Genomic DNA, 17314 nt, shown 5'->3' with positions numbered 1-17314 from the left:
GCCTGCGGTTTTAGTGATTTTTTGCAGTAACTAGGCTGAAAAAAGTTTTTAAAAAATAGAGTTATTGTTACTCCACACACAACTACACAACCATTTGTGCTTTAAAACGAAATAAATTGTTTTTTTTCCGCTGGAGGTAAATAGAGTTCTTTTTCCCATGTCAACAAACGACGCTAAAATCTTTGCTGGCTGTTTTTCAAAACATTTGTCTGCATTGCGAATATATTTATGTGTATTGCACAACTGGGTAGAAGGGTTTTGCCGTTTATTGTGTGTAGACCACCTACAAGCCTGTTGAAGGTTTCAAAGTATTTCATTTTGGTGAAACCAAGGCAATATGTGACACCTGCCTATACTTCGAACAAGCTTTTCCACCACTTGTTGTCGGTGGATAAGATGGGAAAATCACACAAATCCAAGAAAATACTTGGTGGTAAGAATAGGCGAAATTAAAAAAACAAATTTTTACAACTGACATGCTTCAAAATTATTAAAACCTAATGTTTATGCTTGATTAAAAAGCAGTTTCTTCGTGCTATTACGTTATGTTATTCTGTGAAAGTAATTAACTTTCATTTACTTTTCAGAAGTGACAACAAAACCAAAACCTCCAAACCACAAAACAGTTACCACAGAAAAGTCATCAAGTTCCAATAGCAAGTCTTTGAATTCTAACCATGTGGTAAGCATAAATGTGTTCAGGTAGTTGGTGCAATTTAAAGAACAACACATTAGTGAATTTATTTCTTTAGTAAATTTGTATTGTTTCTGCATGTACCAAAAACTCAGAGTTTCAGTGATGATTGTATATGGGCTAGTTTCACCTCCTATGCTTTGACAACATACACATCAAAGCACATTAGGCTAAAATTATAAGCAGTTGGTTCTACTTACGTAAAACATGGAAACTATGTTTCACAAAGCTGAAAAACACTATTTTTTTACCAGCAGACATTTAGAAACTTTCAGACATTCTTTTCTGCAGAAAATAAAATTAACAAGAAATATTTGTTAACTGTTGTTGTTTGTTTCTTTACAGAAACCTCAATCACAAGTCAAAGTTGCCAGTATTTCTGATGACAAACCTCCATCCAAACTAAAACCAATCACCACTAAAGATGAAAAACAGAAACTTCCATCACATAAAAAGCGAAAAGGAAAGAAGCATTCAGATGCAGTTGCTGGAATTTCCCAGTCAATGTCCAAACTTGAATTAAGTCCCAACAAAATCAAACAACAAAGAAGGTGACTTTTGTTAATTTACAAAATATAGCTCCACGTACATACAATTGTACTTGTGTAAGTTGCAACCTTTGTATCTATTGCCATTAATTGGCTGTATATATGTATATATTAGTTTTCAAATGTGCTGACTCTCAAGGGTTTGTAACATTTTTCCAAGTAGTCCTTGTTTAGTTCAGCAGCCTTAAAATATTTTAGGAATGGAGGGTCCACAAAAGCATAAAAATAAATGGGCCTACAAAGCAATCACGTGATAACCACCAATATATTGCATATGACACATGGCTTTTAATGTTTTTAGCATTACTGGTAATATGTTTATGCATTTCTTTCAACCACCAATGTTATTTGACTTGATGTGTTCCCAGAGTTAGAAATTACTGATTATAGTTTCTGCAGGATACAACTCTAAACCAGCTTTTTTAAATCCAATTCTTATCAGGCGGTTGAAGTAACCATTTAAAAAAAATATTTGCCACAGGTTGCCAGGTAACATCCAAAAGACAAGAGCTTATTCTTCTCATAGCGCTGGTCCAAGTCAATCCAAAAGTGCTCAATTAAATTCCTTAGATGAAATGGTGAAATATATCGAATCTGGCCGAGCAAAAAACATTGTAGTAATGTGCGGTGCTGGAATTAGTACAGCAAGTGGGATCCCAGATTTCAGGTGTTTATATTGTAAATTTCTAACTATATTTGGTGAGAAATATAGATGTGAAAACTGTTTTATTTTTTGTGTTTGTAATACAGTACTGCTCATTGCATAAGCATTTGTCACAGTGTTTCAAAATAAAGCATGATGCTTTACACCGCTATTTGGCCCTATTTTTTTCTGTGAAAACTTGAAAAAAAAAACAGTTCTCTGTTTAGTTTTCTATTCAATAGAACCAAGAATGAGAATAAACCTATTGGCTTTTATGCTTAAATATATGTGGTCCCATAAAAATGAACCAAAGCACATGTTCAATCTGCATCAATTGTATGTCTTCTGATAACATGATTAATCGAATATCAAATCACATGTCACAATATGTACATGTAAGGTGACACACGCCAAACAAAGGTTTTCAATTACTTCTGTTTATTGTTGTTGTCGAAAGTGAGAAAACACGACACCATGGTGGTCTTACTTGTTTTGTCCATAAATAGCTGCCCCTATGAACTATGCTTAAACCTTTAAACTTTTATAGTGTTTAAGATATTTATACATGTACACATTGAAATAGCCAGGGTTTAAATAAACATTTGTGTCATAATTATTACTTGTGGAGGTGTATTTTAATGCTAGAAATGCTGTTGAAGAGAGATTTTTTTCCAAACTCCAACTTTTTCTTGATATATCTTTCATATAAAATGACATGATATCTTTCAGAAATAGCTCAATCTTTCATATAAAATGCAAAAACAAAACCATCAATGATAAAAATTCTCCCAAAATTTATCATGTGAGTCAAAAATGTCACCATTTTTAGGAGCCCTGGTACTGGACTGTATGACAACCTTCAAAAGTACAGAATCCCATTTCCAACTGCAGTATTTGATCTCAACTATTTTCACAACAATCCACGTCCATTTTTCGAACTTGCCAAGGAGTTATATCCGAGTGGAAAGTACCGTCCCAACTCTGCTCATTATTTTGTAAGAGCTCTTCACGAGAAGGGTCTACTCATGAGACTTTATACTCAGAACATCGATGGACTTGAAAGAAGTAGGTGATTTTTGATGTGTCATATATTTTCAAACACTTACTGAAAGGAGAATCTGTAATAGTATGTAAGCGGGTCATAACTGGTTTTCTTAGGTAAAAGTCCGGGAACTCATGTTTATATTAAGCTAAATTTGGCATTTGAAAGTTCACCAAACTATGGTCCTTAATTTCCTGTGTGGCCAAACTATGGTCCTTAATTCCATGTGTGGCACTAAAATTGGCTCGTTTCGTAAATAAACTTTGTGTTTGCCGCACAGTCATAATTAAATTAAAAAGATGACATTGGTTTTAACTTATTATGCATAGTTCAATTGGTATATCGACAGTTTCGGATATGCTCTTGTTGTGGGTTTAAATCCCACCGCAGATACCTTGCCTTATTGGAATGCTTGGTAGCCCGGTTTGATTTAGTATCACACTTTCAATTTTAGTAGGCTTGGTTTACTATACTTTCCTACTTGTCCTTACAGATTCAGCAAACACATTATTCCTTTAGTTTCAGGGATACCATCCTCAAAGCTTGTTGAAGCACATGGAACATTTGCTACAGCATCATGTACCAAGTGTGGGAAGAAATATGATGGAGAAGATATTAAGGTTAAACAACATATTTAAAGATCCAACAAATGAATTATTGTGGTAAAATTAAGTTTACTTCGTGTAGCTTGAAATATACTTAAAAGTTCTCAAACACGTCTTTTGAAACCCAGCTATAGTGGGGATCCAATCCCACCCCAGACTAAATTTTTCTACGTATTGCCATATGGTGGATGCTTGGTGACCGGCTGATTCGGTACGGCGCCTTCAATCGGCCTGTCGTACTGTGATTCATATATGAGTGTGTCGTGATCGCTGGTCGATGTCCTACTGCTAAGCTGACATGTTGAGCATAGAAATCAGGCAATGGTGTTTGCGATTCGACTTTCGACGGGCTCGCCACTGAGCCTGTATAGCTCAGTTATTTTTTGCGCAACTTTGTTACATTTTATGCCAAACTTAAATGGTTGTGTTTTTTTTATAACTTTTCCATATTACACAGGCAAAGATATTTAACGGCAAGATTCCACGATGTCAACTGACACCTCTATGTTACGGAATTATCAAACCCGATATTGTATTCTTCGGCGAAGATTTGCCTAAAAGGTTTTATTACTACTTGAGGGACTTCCCCGTGTGTGACATGCTTATTGTCATGGGAACATCTTTAGAGGTTGGTTGTAATTTGTTGGTTTTAATCACAATAAAACTGCCAAAGTACTAGCATAAAATGTAGTCATTATAATAGAGTTTTATGGGAAAACCACTAAGCACTAAGCTTTAATAAGGTTGAAGCAGTGGTGGGATTCAAATTTTTTTGTCAGCCGGTTCTATCACAAAAGTCCAATATAAGAACCGGTGCGAACCGGCTGCATCCCACCATTGGGTTGAAGTCGTCCAACATTTTTCATGAAAATATATTTTTGTATTATTAACACGAATAAAAGCGGTTGTTGTTTCTATCGCTCACAGTTTTCGGTTACAAGTTTAAACGATTTGAAAAATTTTTCACCTTGAAACATTTTTGCTCTAGGTGGAGCCTTTCGCGAGTTTAGTCGATTCAACGCGCTACAACATCCCAAGACTTCTGCTGAACCGGGACAGAGTCGGGCCGTTTGAGAGGCGAAGCAGAGGTCGACCCAACGACCACGCGTTGACGGGCGAACTGACCGCAACAATTGACCGCTTGGTGGCGAAACTCGGATGGAAGGATTTCTTACACGACTTGACTGTGCGAAATGAAAAAGCAACTGCCGAGGTAATTGAAAACATACGAGAGAAGTCAACTAGCACACATGGCTGGACACAACCAGTCAGTGATCTTCAAGTCTTTTGGGCCTAATTCAGGCGCTGTTTTTCAAAAAATCGGGTTCGAGCCCCAATTTCAGGTCCGCTTACAACCCAATGCCACTCACCATCGGGCTTGGGGGAGTAGTTTTTGCTTCACTTACATGAAAAGGTATGCAAGAACTGGTTGGTGAACTCCAAAGAGTGTCGACAAAAAAAAGGTTCAAAGTCTGTTTCCCAGTTGTTTTTGGCTTATCACACCCTTGAGACACTATGGTCATTCTGTCTCTTACATTGCCCAAAATGTAAACCATTGCTTAGTTTGTGTAAATATCGCTGTAGATTTACATACACGAGAACAAGAGCTTATTTTCGTTTGTACAACGCGTATCTGTTTTTGCCACTAGGGGGCGATGGCGAGTGACGAAGGGAGAACAGACAGTGGAGTTTCCAGCGCATCATCAATCTCCTCTAAAGATTCGGATGGGAGTGGAGGAAAGATCTCATCCCTTCATCCTCCGGCTGATCCCGACATCAAGCGCTACTTCCGCACAATCAGATCCACTCCTCTTCCTAAACCCAACAGCAAAATCAGGGAGTGTGGTAAGATGTCTATCCGGTTGTCTCTAGTATTTAAGTTTCTGTAGAAGATCCGCTAGGTGGCTTTGATACACAACAGCTGTTGAGTTGTGCTGAATTTATTTCGTTTTAAAAAAAAAATAAAAAATAAAAAAAATAAAAAAATCTTTTTATTTCGTTTGGTGAAAAAACATATGGCGACGCACTAGAATTAAAACAATCACCAAGCCGGAGATATTGTTGTAGCGGGTTCAACAGTTTCGTGTGGTGCTGCCTGCAGCCGATAATCTGTTCAGTTTAACCAGAACTGCGCCATAAGCATTTAAGCTGTTTTTCCAGCAGAAATTATGTTTGGCGAAACGGATTTCATAAATAGTTTGATGTTTTGTCCCCAGGTTCCGGCGAACCGTCCGCTAACTCCAATCCGTCCAACTTATCTTACTACGATTTCATCCGCAACAACATTAAACCTCATCCCACCCCTCTCAAACCGCCGAACCACACCTCCAACACGCCCCCTCGGCAAGTCGACAGCAGTAAAAGCCTGATGACGATCTACAACGTTTCCAAGACAACCAAGCCGCCCGCCGCCCCCACTATACAATACGCACAGACGGTGGTCGGTACGAAATCCGATGAGCGAAAGAGATATCCACTTTCCCGCAAGCTTTCTACGATCTCTATGCCCAACCTTGAACGTCAGTCGCCAGAGACCGATTCCAGCCAATCAGAAAGCGACGATAGCGATACGTCATCAGACACGTGATGTTATTTTCGCCATGAAGATTTGATTAGAATCAAAAATGATGAAGACAGAGTTAAATCGTTTAAAAATGGAGATAGAAAATGCTGCCATACGTTTTCTTGTCCTATACAACTTCTACTTCTACATGTGAGTGCAACTTCGTAGGCGATGGTTCAAACTAGAGACCAATATCAAAGCATACACTAGAACATAACATAGATATTTTATCAACTTCTGACATTTTTTTGTAACTTGTGACAATAGCTTCTTGCCCTTGTTTAAACAAGTTGTTTCACCAAGAAGTCCCTGCAGGGTTTTAGGGAATTTAAACTTAGTTGTATATAGGCACCGTTTGGGACTTGAAATAGAACTGAATCTTGACATTTTCTATTTTTTCTGGATCCTCCTACAACCATATTTTCAATGTCACGAAAAGTTTCAATGTCATTCCCCCTGTTTTAGTAATCCCGTTGCAATCCAGTTTTCCGCCCAAGAAATTCCAATTTTTCTCCGTCAAGTTGCCAAAGTTTTTTAACACCAGCAGTCCGATATAACCACCCACTTTATACCTGTACGTTGTTTAGCTTTTAGATACATCTAGCATCATTTAAAATTTAGATCGTTTCTACATTACTCTTGTCATTATGTTGTGTTGCAGTTAGCAATTTTACACAAACATTTTCTTGTCTTGTTACTAGCCTATTTCAGATCGACGATCGATATCGTTAATATTTTTGCATTTTCTAGGAAATTTAATTTGTCGTCCTAACCAGGGGTGCACAACTTTCTGATTACAAGTTTTTACAACCGCCCACGCGTATATTAAAAACCTGTATTGCGACTTTGTATTTAAAAAACGCTGTCGCATAAATTTTTTTTTGTGCGCGTATGAGATAAGGACAGTTTTTCGGGATACTCATATAAGATAAAACTGCTACAATTTATCATGAAATTGAAATAAAAGGTCACTTTATATTGAGTAACTTTTCGTTTCAGTTTTGAGGCGTCTGACTGCCTTCCTGGGCTCGAGCGATTTGCAATATCAAAAAGGTTGTGCACCCCTAAAAAATACGCTTTACAACCCAGGGCATTTTCCGAATTGGCAGTGCTTATAACTCAGTTCTCAGCTTTTTTCTCAGTCCATAACGTTGCTTGTTCCGTTCCGCAAACACAACGTTTTTGCCTGAATAATATTTGCCACAGAAATTTTCGTGCAGCCGAATTTTTTGTCCCACATGAGATATGTTTGTGTTTTTCATCGCAACACCACGTCTTAGTGTCAAATATAACAACAAATTTTGTAAAATGTGTTTTTTTTTAACCATGGGGGTAGTAGCATTTACAGCTCACGCCATGCTTATGCGTTATTGCAAGAAAAAGAGTCGAGTCGCGTTTTTGGATAAATCTGGAACAAATCTATAAAATGGTAATTATAAAACGATTATCTTTTGTAAGCCCGAAAGCTCTTTGAGTTATCCGTCGACCTGTGTGCCGCACAATTACCGTTCACACAGGAGTACGAAAATCCAAATTAGCCTGATGGAAATCGATAATTTCAATTCCAGTGCGCAATTTCGTTTCTTGGAAAAAAACGTGATTTTTAATTAAATTAAGGAAAGCAAATGTTCATGTTGGAACAAATTCGTCGTATTTTGTCTTTAAATAGCACCAAGTTGTTCTATATGTCACATTTTACCACACAAAATTCAATCACATTCTAGCCGTAAACTATATAAGTCCAAGCATCCCAGGTTTTCAGCTGTGTAACGATTTTATGAATCATAAAATTTCAAAGTATCCCATTAGTTCGGTTTCTTGGCCGTGACAATCGTAACATGCCCGCAAGCACAAAAATTTACCAACGGACGTAAAACCATCACGCAAAAAAAATCTTTAGCAATAATTAAGGTGCGTGAATTTGCGCCAGGTGTTTTTCCTAGTTCAAACATGTGCTCATAATGTTTTCGGCAAAACCCAAACGTGTAAGTTAAATAAAATATGCAAATAATGAAATCCCATCTGGGAGTAATTTTACATAATCGTTTGCGGGAAAAATAAACGTGTACGTTTCTCACGTAAACACCGGTAGCAACAGATACCTTACGCTTATCGAGATTTTACAATTAAGTGCCAAACTTGTGACTTTACTAAGGTAACCATTTCTGCACAAGCAAAGTCCGGTTTCATCTTAGGAGACACCAAACATGCGTTATGGTACGTTATCTGGGTGGCCTGTTGTTACATATGATACTAACCCAAAGAGTCCCGTTTTTGACAAAATAACCTTAATATCACAAACACAAAAAGCCTAGTTACTTAACAAAAAGTTCCATAGGGTTCGGTCATTTAAACAGAGTATTGTTAGCTTTTTAGACGCAAAAATAGCCTTTATTTTACCAACTAGACTTTAATTCATGCTGAAAAGGTGTGTAGCATGAATGTAGGTAGCATTATGCATTAAAACAGCACAAACAACAGTTAAAACGTAAACGTTTGAGTCTCTCAGGAAAAGAATTGTGAGAACTATTGTAGGTTAGGCGACAAGACGCTAAAATTCCGGACGTTGGAAGTGTTTTTCAAATTAATTCTGGACACAGATTTTACGCTCCCATTCCGGACATGTTCGGGAAATTCCTGGCGTTTGGTAACCCTAGCCTTTACGCATGACATATATTTTAAAAAAACGTTTAAGTTGGTCACGAACACCGCTGCTTTCACTGATCTATATGTAAGGGAAAATCAATCGTGGTGTTTTAAGGGCATAACTACACACCTAAAATCACTTGCCTAAAGGTATAAGAATCCAAATCACCCGCTTAAAAGGCGGCGTCAGATCGTGGTTGGTCATCATTCAATTCAAGTTTCACTTTCAATCATCGTTTACAGTTACCAAGGAGATGAAGATCGTCATTCAAGCGGTTCTGTTTGGTTTGTTATGTTTTCTGTGCCAGGGAACTGCTCAATACATAAGTAAGTAAAAACCTTTCTTTTTTCCACGTTAATTCTTTTTCAAAATCTGTAAAAACCTTTTTTTGTGAATTAGTCTTCGTACCTCAGCGTTTTTATCACAGATTTTAGCTCGGAGTTGTAAGCTGGCCCGAAATTAAAGTCCGAACCCAAAACGACAGGCCCGAAACCCGGCCTAACCCGAACTTGTGTTAAACAAAGCCTGAATTTGGCCCCCACGTGAAATTGCGGCACAATAACATTAAACCGAGTGTGAAGAGTCAGGTCCAAACCGTCTCTAAAAACCCAACCCTATTTACAACCCGGATACTGTTTTGTTTTCTTCATTTGTTAAATGCCTTAAACCAGTGAGTCAAACCGCCTGTTATATAGGTTCAGGGGTTCGGATTTTTTTAAAGATATTTTGCCCGAATCGGTTTGCGCTTTTTAAACCGGTTAAATCGCTTTCCTATTTAATGTCTATATACATTCGCGTATGGTTCAACTCCAGTTTGGGTTTTGAGGAAATCGTTATCAGTTTTGATGAATTAACGGTTCGGGTACAGTTCCGGTTCGACTTCCTGCTTAAAAGCTAAAACTCTTTTCGGGTTTCCGTTCGCATCAAAATTTGTCGTCATAAAAATTATTCGTATTTCGAAAAAAAATGTGACGATCAAAAAAGAAGTTGTGTGTTTTTTCAAATGCTTGTGAAAAAAAAAATATTTCAGTAAAATAAACCGTGAATATATATTTACTTTTACCAGATCGAGGCAGTTGTCCACAAAACGGAGCTTACTACTGGTCACAATGGTTTGACGCCGACGACCCACATAATAACATATATTACGGCGACAACGAGATGATTAACACGATACAAAACCATTACCCACCGAACTCAGTGTGCAACAAGAGAGTTGGAATTCGAGCCCGAGTCGTGAGCGGAGCACAGCCGACCAATGTTTACAACTACAACACATTTACTTACCTTCACTACAACAAGGGCCTATGGTGTGCAGATAACAAGCAAACTATGTTTGAGTGCAGAGATTATGCTGTGAGCTTTTGCTGCAGAAATGCTAGTGTCCATCAAATCAATTCTCAAGGTGGTGGTTATTCCGTCGGGGGAGGCGGCCTGGGTGGTCCGGCCCCTGGAAAATAAATATAGCTGATATAAGGACTGTTATTTGTGCTGGATTGTATTATATTTGTCATATATGTTGGTGCTAATAATAAATTTTTTCCGGGAAATCTGTGGTTGACAGAAAGCATATTGAGAATACAACGAAACAAATCAGGCCATAAAACAGTTCAAAAAGAGAAAATGTTTGTCAACTACTGGTAAAAGCATTCGTCAGATCAAAGACTTAATAAAATATAATCTCTTTGGTCAGATAAATGTCAGAAAGCGCCAAGTATTTATAACTTGAAGAGATTTTAAACGCAACATAACACATTTCTTCACAAAACGGATTTACCCACTTTATAGCTTACTGACAAACTTTCAAAATTTTGCCACACACCTCAAGCTACAATACGAAAGAAAAAAAAATAGCGCACTCCCCAGATGAAGTTAAAAAATTATCAATTCTTAATTAAATCAAGCGGTTTTTGCAGACAACAACATTTTAGCAAACTTGTTAAATGTACAGGCATAAAAAATTATTTCTAAACATAGGCTGCTGTCGTACTGGTTTAATGACCTTTAATGTTGTAACTTACTTTATAACGTTTAAGTAGTTAAGAAAAAGACCAGTTTGCGTCTTGAAACTGTGACTGATGTTGATTCGCCGAAACGCACTTCCCAAGCTTATACCGTTGAAAACCTGCTGGGCGACAAAGCAAATTTGGAAACGCCAGCATTGAGAAGTTTAATGATGGGTAGAAGGGCAGTTGACGGTTAGTGATAAAAGCTTTGTATCTGATATTATTGCGAAGTGTTAAACTAATTACAAAACTTGCCTGATTTCCTTAGCAATCATTGACTTTTTCCAAAAAGTCTTATATAGCTTATAGATTTAAATGACCGAGTTTTCTTGGAAATCATGCCATAATTGCGGTATGCTGTTATTGGTGATCGTATTGCAAAATACTATTTGGGTTTCTAAGATCTGTCTTAATGGAGGCCAGATTTAGACTGAAACGTAACTACCCTGGTATATAAAGTGAAATTTTATTAACTGTGCCAGCTGTTTTTTTATGCAGTAAAGTTCCGTTTAGAGATGTTACGTAACGTGCATCGACCTGACTGTAAAAAAATCGTTTTACTTTTAGCCAATTTAGTGAGAGAGTATGATGAATCTCTGCAAACTGAAGCTAGTATCTACCCCTCACAAGTTGTTGAAGAGAGTCCGCCATCAAGCCCTCAGCAAAGCGAGGTATTGTAGGTTTTGTAGTAATTACTTACGTTCCTATCTCTCAGCTAAATATCGTATTTGTGCCTTTTTCAGGATCTTCAAACACCCGCAACGCTTTACAATTTTCCAAACTCGCCGAGGAGTGAAAGAATTTTTACGAAATCTTCAAAACAAGTTCGTACCGTCCTGCCGCGTTTGTACCTAATGCCTTATATATCAATCAATCAATTTAATTTATCATCAATCACTTTCAAATTGTTTTGTTTTTAATCCGAAACTTAGTGATGCATTGTGGTATACTGGTCACCAAGTTTTTACCAAACACACAATGCCTTTTAATACTGTTTAATGAGATTTTAATGTTCGTTTTTATGATACTCATCCGTTCTAAAAGGCTCGATTGTTTTTCGTAATAAGCTTTTATATTGTGTAAACAGAAAAAGAGTTGATCCAATTGATGTTGTTTGCTCTATTGCAGAAAACCGAACACAGAAAACTTCTCAAATTTTTGCGCAAGTCACTCCAAGAAATTAGCGAAATTCGTCACAAACGAAAACTACTTAGAGAGCACGGCTTGTGAGTTCTAAATCTAAATGCTTTAAACTGAAAAGTTTTACTGGCAAAAACACGGTTTTAACGTTGCCACCAACGAACAGAAATGCAAAAAAATACAGAACGAAAAATTTAGTGATGATTAGCCAAAGAAGGCATTACTTTTGGTGGTATTCAAAATTGCAAATAAGTGATTAAAATTAAAACGCAAATCATTTGCATGTACAATATAGCCTAATTGATAATTTACGACACAATAAAATGCCTTATTAAAATAAAAAAACAACTGTTTTTACAGAGATGGATTAAAAAGGTACAAAGGAAACCTTTTATAGATCAACCAGATAAAAAATAAACAACAAGAAAATTTTGTTGAAATCGGCCCATGTGTTGGGTGATTCTCTCAATTCTACTTTAGTTTGTCAGCATACATTTGTTTGTTGCAGTGTTTTTGTTTGAAATGTTTTAAAAATGAAATGAACCCGTTGTTTGTTTTCCATGAAATAAACCCATGAGTTATTTGTAAATACATGGAACTTCTTGATAAAACATGAAAAACAAAGATCATCGAAATACATTACTGAATATTGATGCTGTCAGTAGATTAAGGCATCACTCTGCACTTTATAGTTGTACACAAAAATAAAGCATGTAAAACAAACATCCTTTAGAAGACATTTAAATTTAGTCTGCTAAGACATTTAAATTTAGTCTGCTAAGATCAATTCAATACCATACTAGGATCAACCCTGAAGCATCTATACAGCCCAGTAATCATGACTTACTTATCCATAAATCATGCCAAGTTGGTGGCTTTATGCCTGGGTAATGGGGATAGGCTACATTTATTTAAATTAGCATTACCCAGATAATAAGCCACAAACTTGGCAGACCTTCTTATTAAATATCATTGACTGCTAAAATGCAGAATTGTTTCTGGAAAAATTGTATATTAAAACATGCTGCAAACCCAAACACTAAAATGTTTAGTCTGGTCACATAAACATTAAATACAGTGGACATAAAAAATGGAACTTAAAAAAATCGGACTCGCCAAATTTTTAAAGCAGACGCTTTCTTGATTTAAAGGCATCTGATAAAGTTAAATGTACAAAACAAGCACAGTTTATGAAAATGATTTTGCGACATATGGATATTTTGTTGTGCAAGGATCCCAGCATGTTGGTTGGTAAACCCATAGTTCCACATAGGGGCCAGTAAATATACATTTCCCAGCTTGTTTGAAAAGTGGTTGAAATTTCATTGTTCAAATGACACTTACAAAAATTGAAGAACAAGTCCACTTTAAATCAAACATCGAGAAATTGCTAGTTTGTATCCATCTGCAAAAAAGCAACAAGCTTTACTACAAATGTTGGCTTTTAGAATTATATTATTATTACAAACATACACATGTGACAACACCTATTAACACTAAATCAAGGCAATTTTATTTGCATTGTGAAATTTTTAAATTTGACATTACCCTTTGTAAAATGGCAAGAACACCAAAACAACCATAGGTAATGGAGTCAAGTGACCTGCTATTTGAATGAGGCTTGAAGGGTATGTTCTGCACTAGGATTGCATACAACCACACAACAATGTACAATACAGCCATTGCAGAAAATAGTAGTTCAACCCACAGGTTTAATAAAATATGATACTGAACTAAGCGCAGGCCATTTGGATCAACCTTTCAAATTGACTCAAAAATACTTCCTGACCAACAAAATAAAGCAAACATTTTCTCACCACTTCCTCAGCAACAGATGCTTGTAACAAGGCATTCACCATAGCATTTCTTTTCTGGGTGGATTTTGGAAGTGCATAGGCAAGGTTGGTCACAGTATAATCTTTTTCAAGCAACTTAATCAACTGAGTAGTACTGACTCCTGAATTTAGAAGCTTTATCACCACTTGCTCTGGTGTATAAGGGGGATATTCTGGAATATCAATTACAGATCCTGCAGCTCCGCCAGACCCTGACACTGAAAAATACTGGTTTGTTGATATTTGTTTTTTACACTTTAAAATTTATACATGAAAAAATGCAGACACTTTGTCAGCAGACATAGAATGAACAAGGTATGTCAGGGCATAATCCTATACAAAACAAACTAAAAAAAGAAAGTAAATTCCGCCAAACATAACTCTTGTTTCATACCAACTCTAGACTGGTTTCAAAAGCTTAACACCAAATTATTGTTACCATATAAATACATATATATATATATATATATATAAAAGCTTGTTATAAATCCCTTATTAGCTTGTTAAGAACACACAAGAAATAGAGCCATTTGACAATAAAATGACATTTAAAAACTCTACACACTAAAAAAAAATTAACTGTATAAAGACAACTTTCTAAAAAGATGAGATGAACAGGAACAATAGGCAAAATTCACTTAATTTTCATACCTGCTTGAATATTAGACCCTTCATTGGTGTAAGTACTTTTTCCACCAAGATTAGACTGTATAAACTGGCCACCAGATACATCATAATTTTGTTTTACAGCACCATCCTTGTACACTAAAATCAGTAAAAAAAAACATTCATCAAATTTGTTTCATTAAGATTTAAAAATGACAAAACAACCAGTAAAAATGAAATGAAAAGTGGGAAATCTGGCATAACTTCAATGTAATAGTATAACCAAATGAAGTTTTTTGCCAAGGTGATGAAAATGTAATATGTTGGCACCTGCCATTACACTAATTATATCATGTTATTAGAGTAATATACATATAAATACAAAGGTAATATCAAACTATCAAACAACATGATTTTATAATTGACAATATAAAAGAATCTATCACAGTGGTTCCCAACCTGGGGTTCACGGACCCCCAAGGGGTCCGTGAGATGGTTTCAGGGGGTCCGTGTGGAGGCAAACATTTGTAGTAGTATTAACAACAGTACAATATTTTTAAGTTCCCAAACCGTTTTTACAATCCTGCATCTGAGTGCAAACTGTTTATCAAATCCTTGGATCAAGAAAAACTTGTGATTGTTCCTCCATTGTGACATCACAACATACATTAACAATATAATTCTTTGTGCTTTGTTTTAAGTATTGTACACCAGAAAATTTATCTCTTTGTTGCATTGACTGCTACAGTACAGAACCTTATTAGGACTGTGAAGGTTGATTACAATTCTGCCCCCAAAAAAGTATAATAACGTATAGGTATAATGAATGAAGGAAACGAAAAAAGACTAAATTACGTTGGGGGTCCGCGGACCGATAAAATTTATAAAAGGGGTCTGTGACTACAAAAAGGTTGGGAACCACTGATCTATCGCATAACTAAAATGCCAATTTTTTAGGCTATGTGAGTTGCGAACAATTTTCTTAACAAATGGAGGGATTTACATATCCATGCAATTAAACTTATTGTGTGATTAAACAGATTTTTGATACAAAATTTTTGCAGTCAACATACCAGACTTAGTTGCTTTAAAGTCAACATCTCCCACTCCTGATATTGTCGTATTTTTAATGTTTGATGCCCTGATGTTGAAGATAGATTTCACATGTTTGGAAGTCCCAAATTCTAAAAGAAATGTTCACATAATAAACATACACGAAAGTGGGCATCACATGTACAACAATTTAAATTGCAACCTGAAGATAGGTCACTTATTTTCACTGACCTCGCCAATATTGTTTGTTTCAAAGAAGAAGAAAAACTTTAAATAAAGGATCAGACAGACTAAAAGAAGTCATTTTTCATGCAATTTGAATCAGTTGCAACCATATGTGCAGGAATAGTTTTCTATACTAATTTCCCCAAAACAATTGGAGATAATATTTACAGGCAGGTTTTTTTAAGGTTTGGTTTGGGTGACCGCTAAGTAGTTTTAAGAGACCGCAAGTGTTTCATTTAAATACCAAAAAATAGCCATATTTGCTTTTTGGGAAACCGCTGGAGAAATTTGGGGGACCGTTTCGGTCCCCCAAAACACCTTAACAAAACACTGTTTACAGGTTATTTGTGGTGCGCCCGTATCCTCTGTTGTTCGCAAATTCAAATGCACTGAAGTGTAGGCAATCTTTTTAAAACCTAAACCCCAGTTTAATGTTGCATAATACAGCTATAATCCTTTCTGTAGAAAATTTGAAAGAACCCTACATGAATGGGAATTGCAATGCCAAAAAACAGTCCTAAAAGATGTTTGTAATTTTTTACATATATACTTAGTCGAACTTACTTTCACTGGCAGCTTTAATTTCCATTGGTGTGTTTCCCTGATACTGCCTATTGATAGAAAAGCCTTGGTTTTGTTGTGTTGGCTGCTGTGATGGTCGTTGTGATGTTTGTTGTGATGCAGATTGTTCAGCAGTTGGACCAGGAGTTACGAAAGGTTGAGTTTTGTTCTGTTGCTGAGGTTGTTCCCCAGTTGTTGATGTGTTGGTTTTTGCTGTTTCTCCGGAGCTCTTGGAGGGATTTTTGGTGCCTACAAAATGAAATTAAACAAAAGTTGTTTCTTTATTAATAAACGTGTTTAAAAAGGGATTTTTTAAAAATCACTTGGAAACAGATTTCCAACTGAAAACTCTTTCCATTAAATGTATGTGCAACTTCAACAGTTTAAATAGGTACAGTAAGCTATAATTTTTTTGCCCTTTTACTGGCTTTGTATTATAAAGTAATATGGACTGTACTAAAGAATAGATTTTTCACTACTAATAAAACTACGGTAACAACAATGTATTTGTACAGAAAAGGTGAGGCAAGTTGCATGTTAATTAAACTGAAAACAGTGGAAAACGTATTTTGTCAAACTCACCATCGTCAAACGGTTTTGTGTCGCTTGCTACAGACATTGTATTGACAAATTTCTAACAAACACAATTCTGCTGTAGGCCGAGGCCAATATTTCCGTCAAAAACGTGGTTATTGTCCAATAGCAAAACGTAACAGTACTGAAAATAAACGGCAAGATAGTTTACTTCCGTATCGAAACTTAGGTGTAAAATGTAAAGGAGTGGTTAAAATCAAGATTGGTAAAATCACGACAAAGTTACCAGCGTTATATGTAAAACTGTTATGTTGAATTCATAATACAGTATTTGTAAAAATATGAAAATCATGCCAATCCTTCCTTACGCCAAAGATTTTTGCTGACGAAATGAATGCCATAGAAATCGTATCCTGTAAGATTTCTATCTGCAGGGAGTATGTGTAAATTTATTCTGTTAGTGGGAATTTTTTTTTCATTTCCAAACTATAAGGATAGTTATTCTTATACTATTTCTAGCAAAAATTATACTTTTATCTACTTCACTAAATTACTTGCCAAAATACACCTAGCTTGACAAGTCCAACCCAAATATAAAGATTCCATTTGACT

At 36.1% G+C, this 17314-nt stretch overlaps 2 protein-coding genes and 1 long non-coding RNA gene across 3 annotated transcripts; 2 read left to right on the top strand and 1 right to left on the bottom strand.

Annotated features, from left to right (window-relative positions):
• Positions 1-39: 39 nt before the first annotated feature.
• Positions 40-6334, top strand: LOC145231972 (uncharacterized). Its single transcript, XM_080096450.1, has 10 exons — positions 40-433; positions 588-682; positions 1040-1245; positions 1724-1909; positions 2715-2950; positions 3447-3547; positions 3990-4160; positions 4521-4745; positions 5182-5377; positions 5749-6334. The coding sequence occupies exons 1-10, from the start codon at positions 229-231 to the stop codon at positions 6117-6119; spliced, it is 1992 nt and encodes a 663-aa protein (XP_079952576.1). The 5' UTR covers positions 40-228; the 3' UTR covers positions 6120-6334.
• Positions 6335-11299: 4965 nt separating this feature from the next.
• On the top strand, positions 11300-11985 carry LOC145208286 (uncharacterized). Its single transcript, XR_013854611.1, has 3 exons — positions 11300-11419; positions 11492-11572; positions 11877-11985. It is a non-coding gene; the product is annotated as an uncharacterized LOC145208286 (long non-coding RNA).
• Positions 11986-11995: 10 nt separating this feature from the next.
• On the bottom strand, positions 11996-17006 carry LOC145208270 (uncharacterized). Its single transcript, XM_080078896.1, has 6 exons — positions 16751-17006; positions 16172-16417; positions 15403-15513; positions 14375-14488; positions 13706-13941; positions 11996-13293 (listed from the first exon to the last, which is right to left on the bottom strand). The coding sequence occupies exons 1-6, from the start codon at positions 16785-16787 to the stop codon at positions 13279-13281; spliced, it is 759 nt and encodes a 252-aa protein (XP_079935022.1). The 5' UTR covers positions 16788-17006; the 3' UTR covers positions 11996-13278.
• Between the last annotated feature and the right edge of the window lie 308 nt (positions 17007-17314).

This window comes from Phallusia mammillata, chromosome 1 (assembly GCF_965637545.1).
Source record: "Phallusia mammillata chromosome 1, kaPhaMamm4.hap1.1, whole genome shotgun sequence".
Classification (NCBI taxonomy): Eukaryota; Metazoa; Chordata; class Ascidiacea; order Phlebobranchia; family Ascidiidae; genus Phallusia; species Phallusia mammillata.
This window is presented reverse-complemented; position numbering and strand designations above follow the sequence as displayed.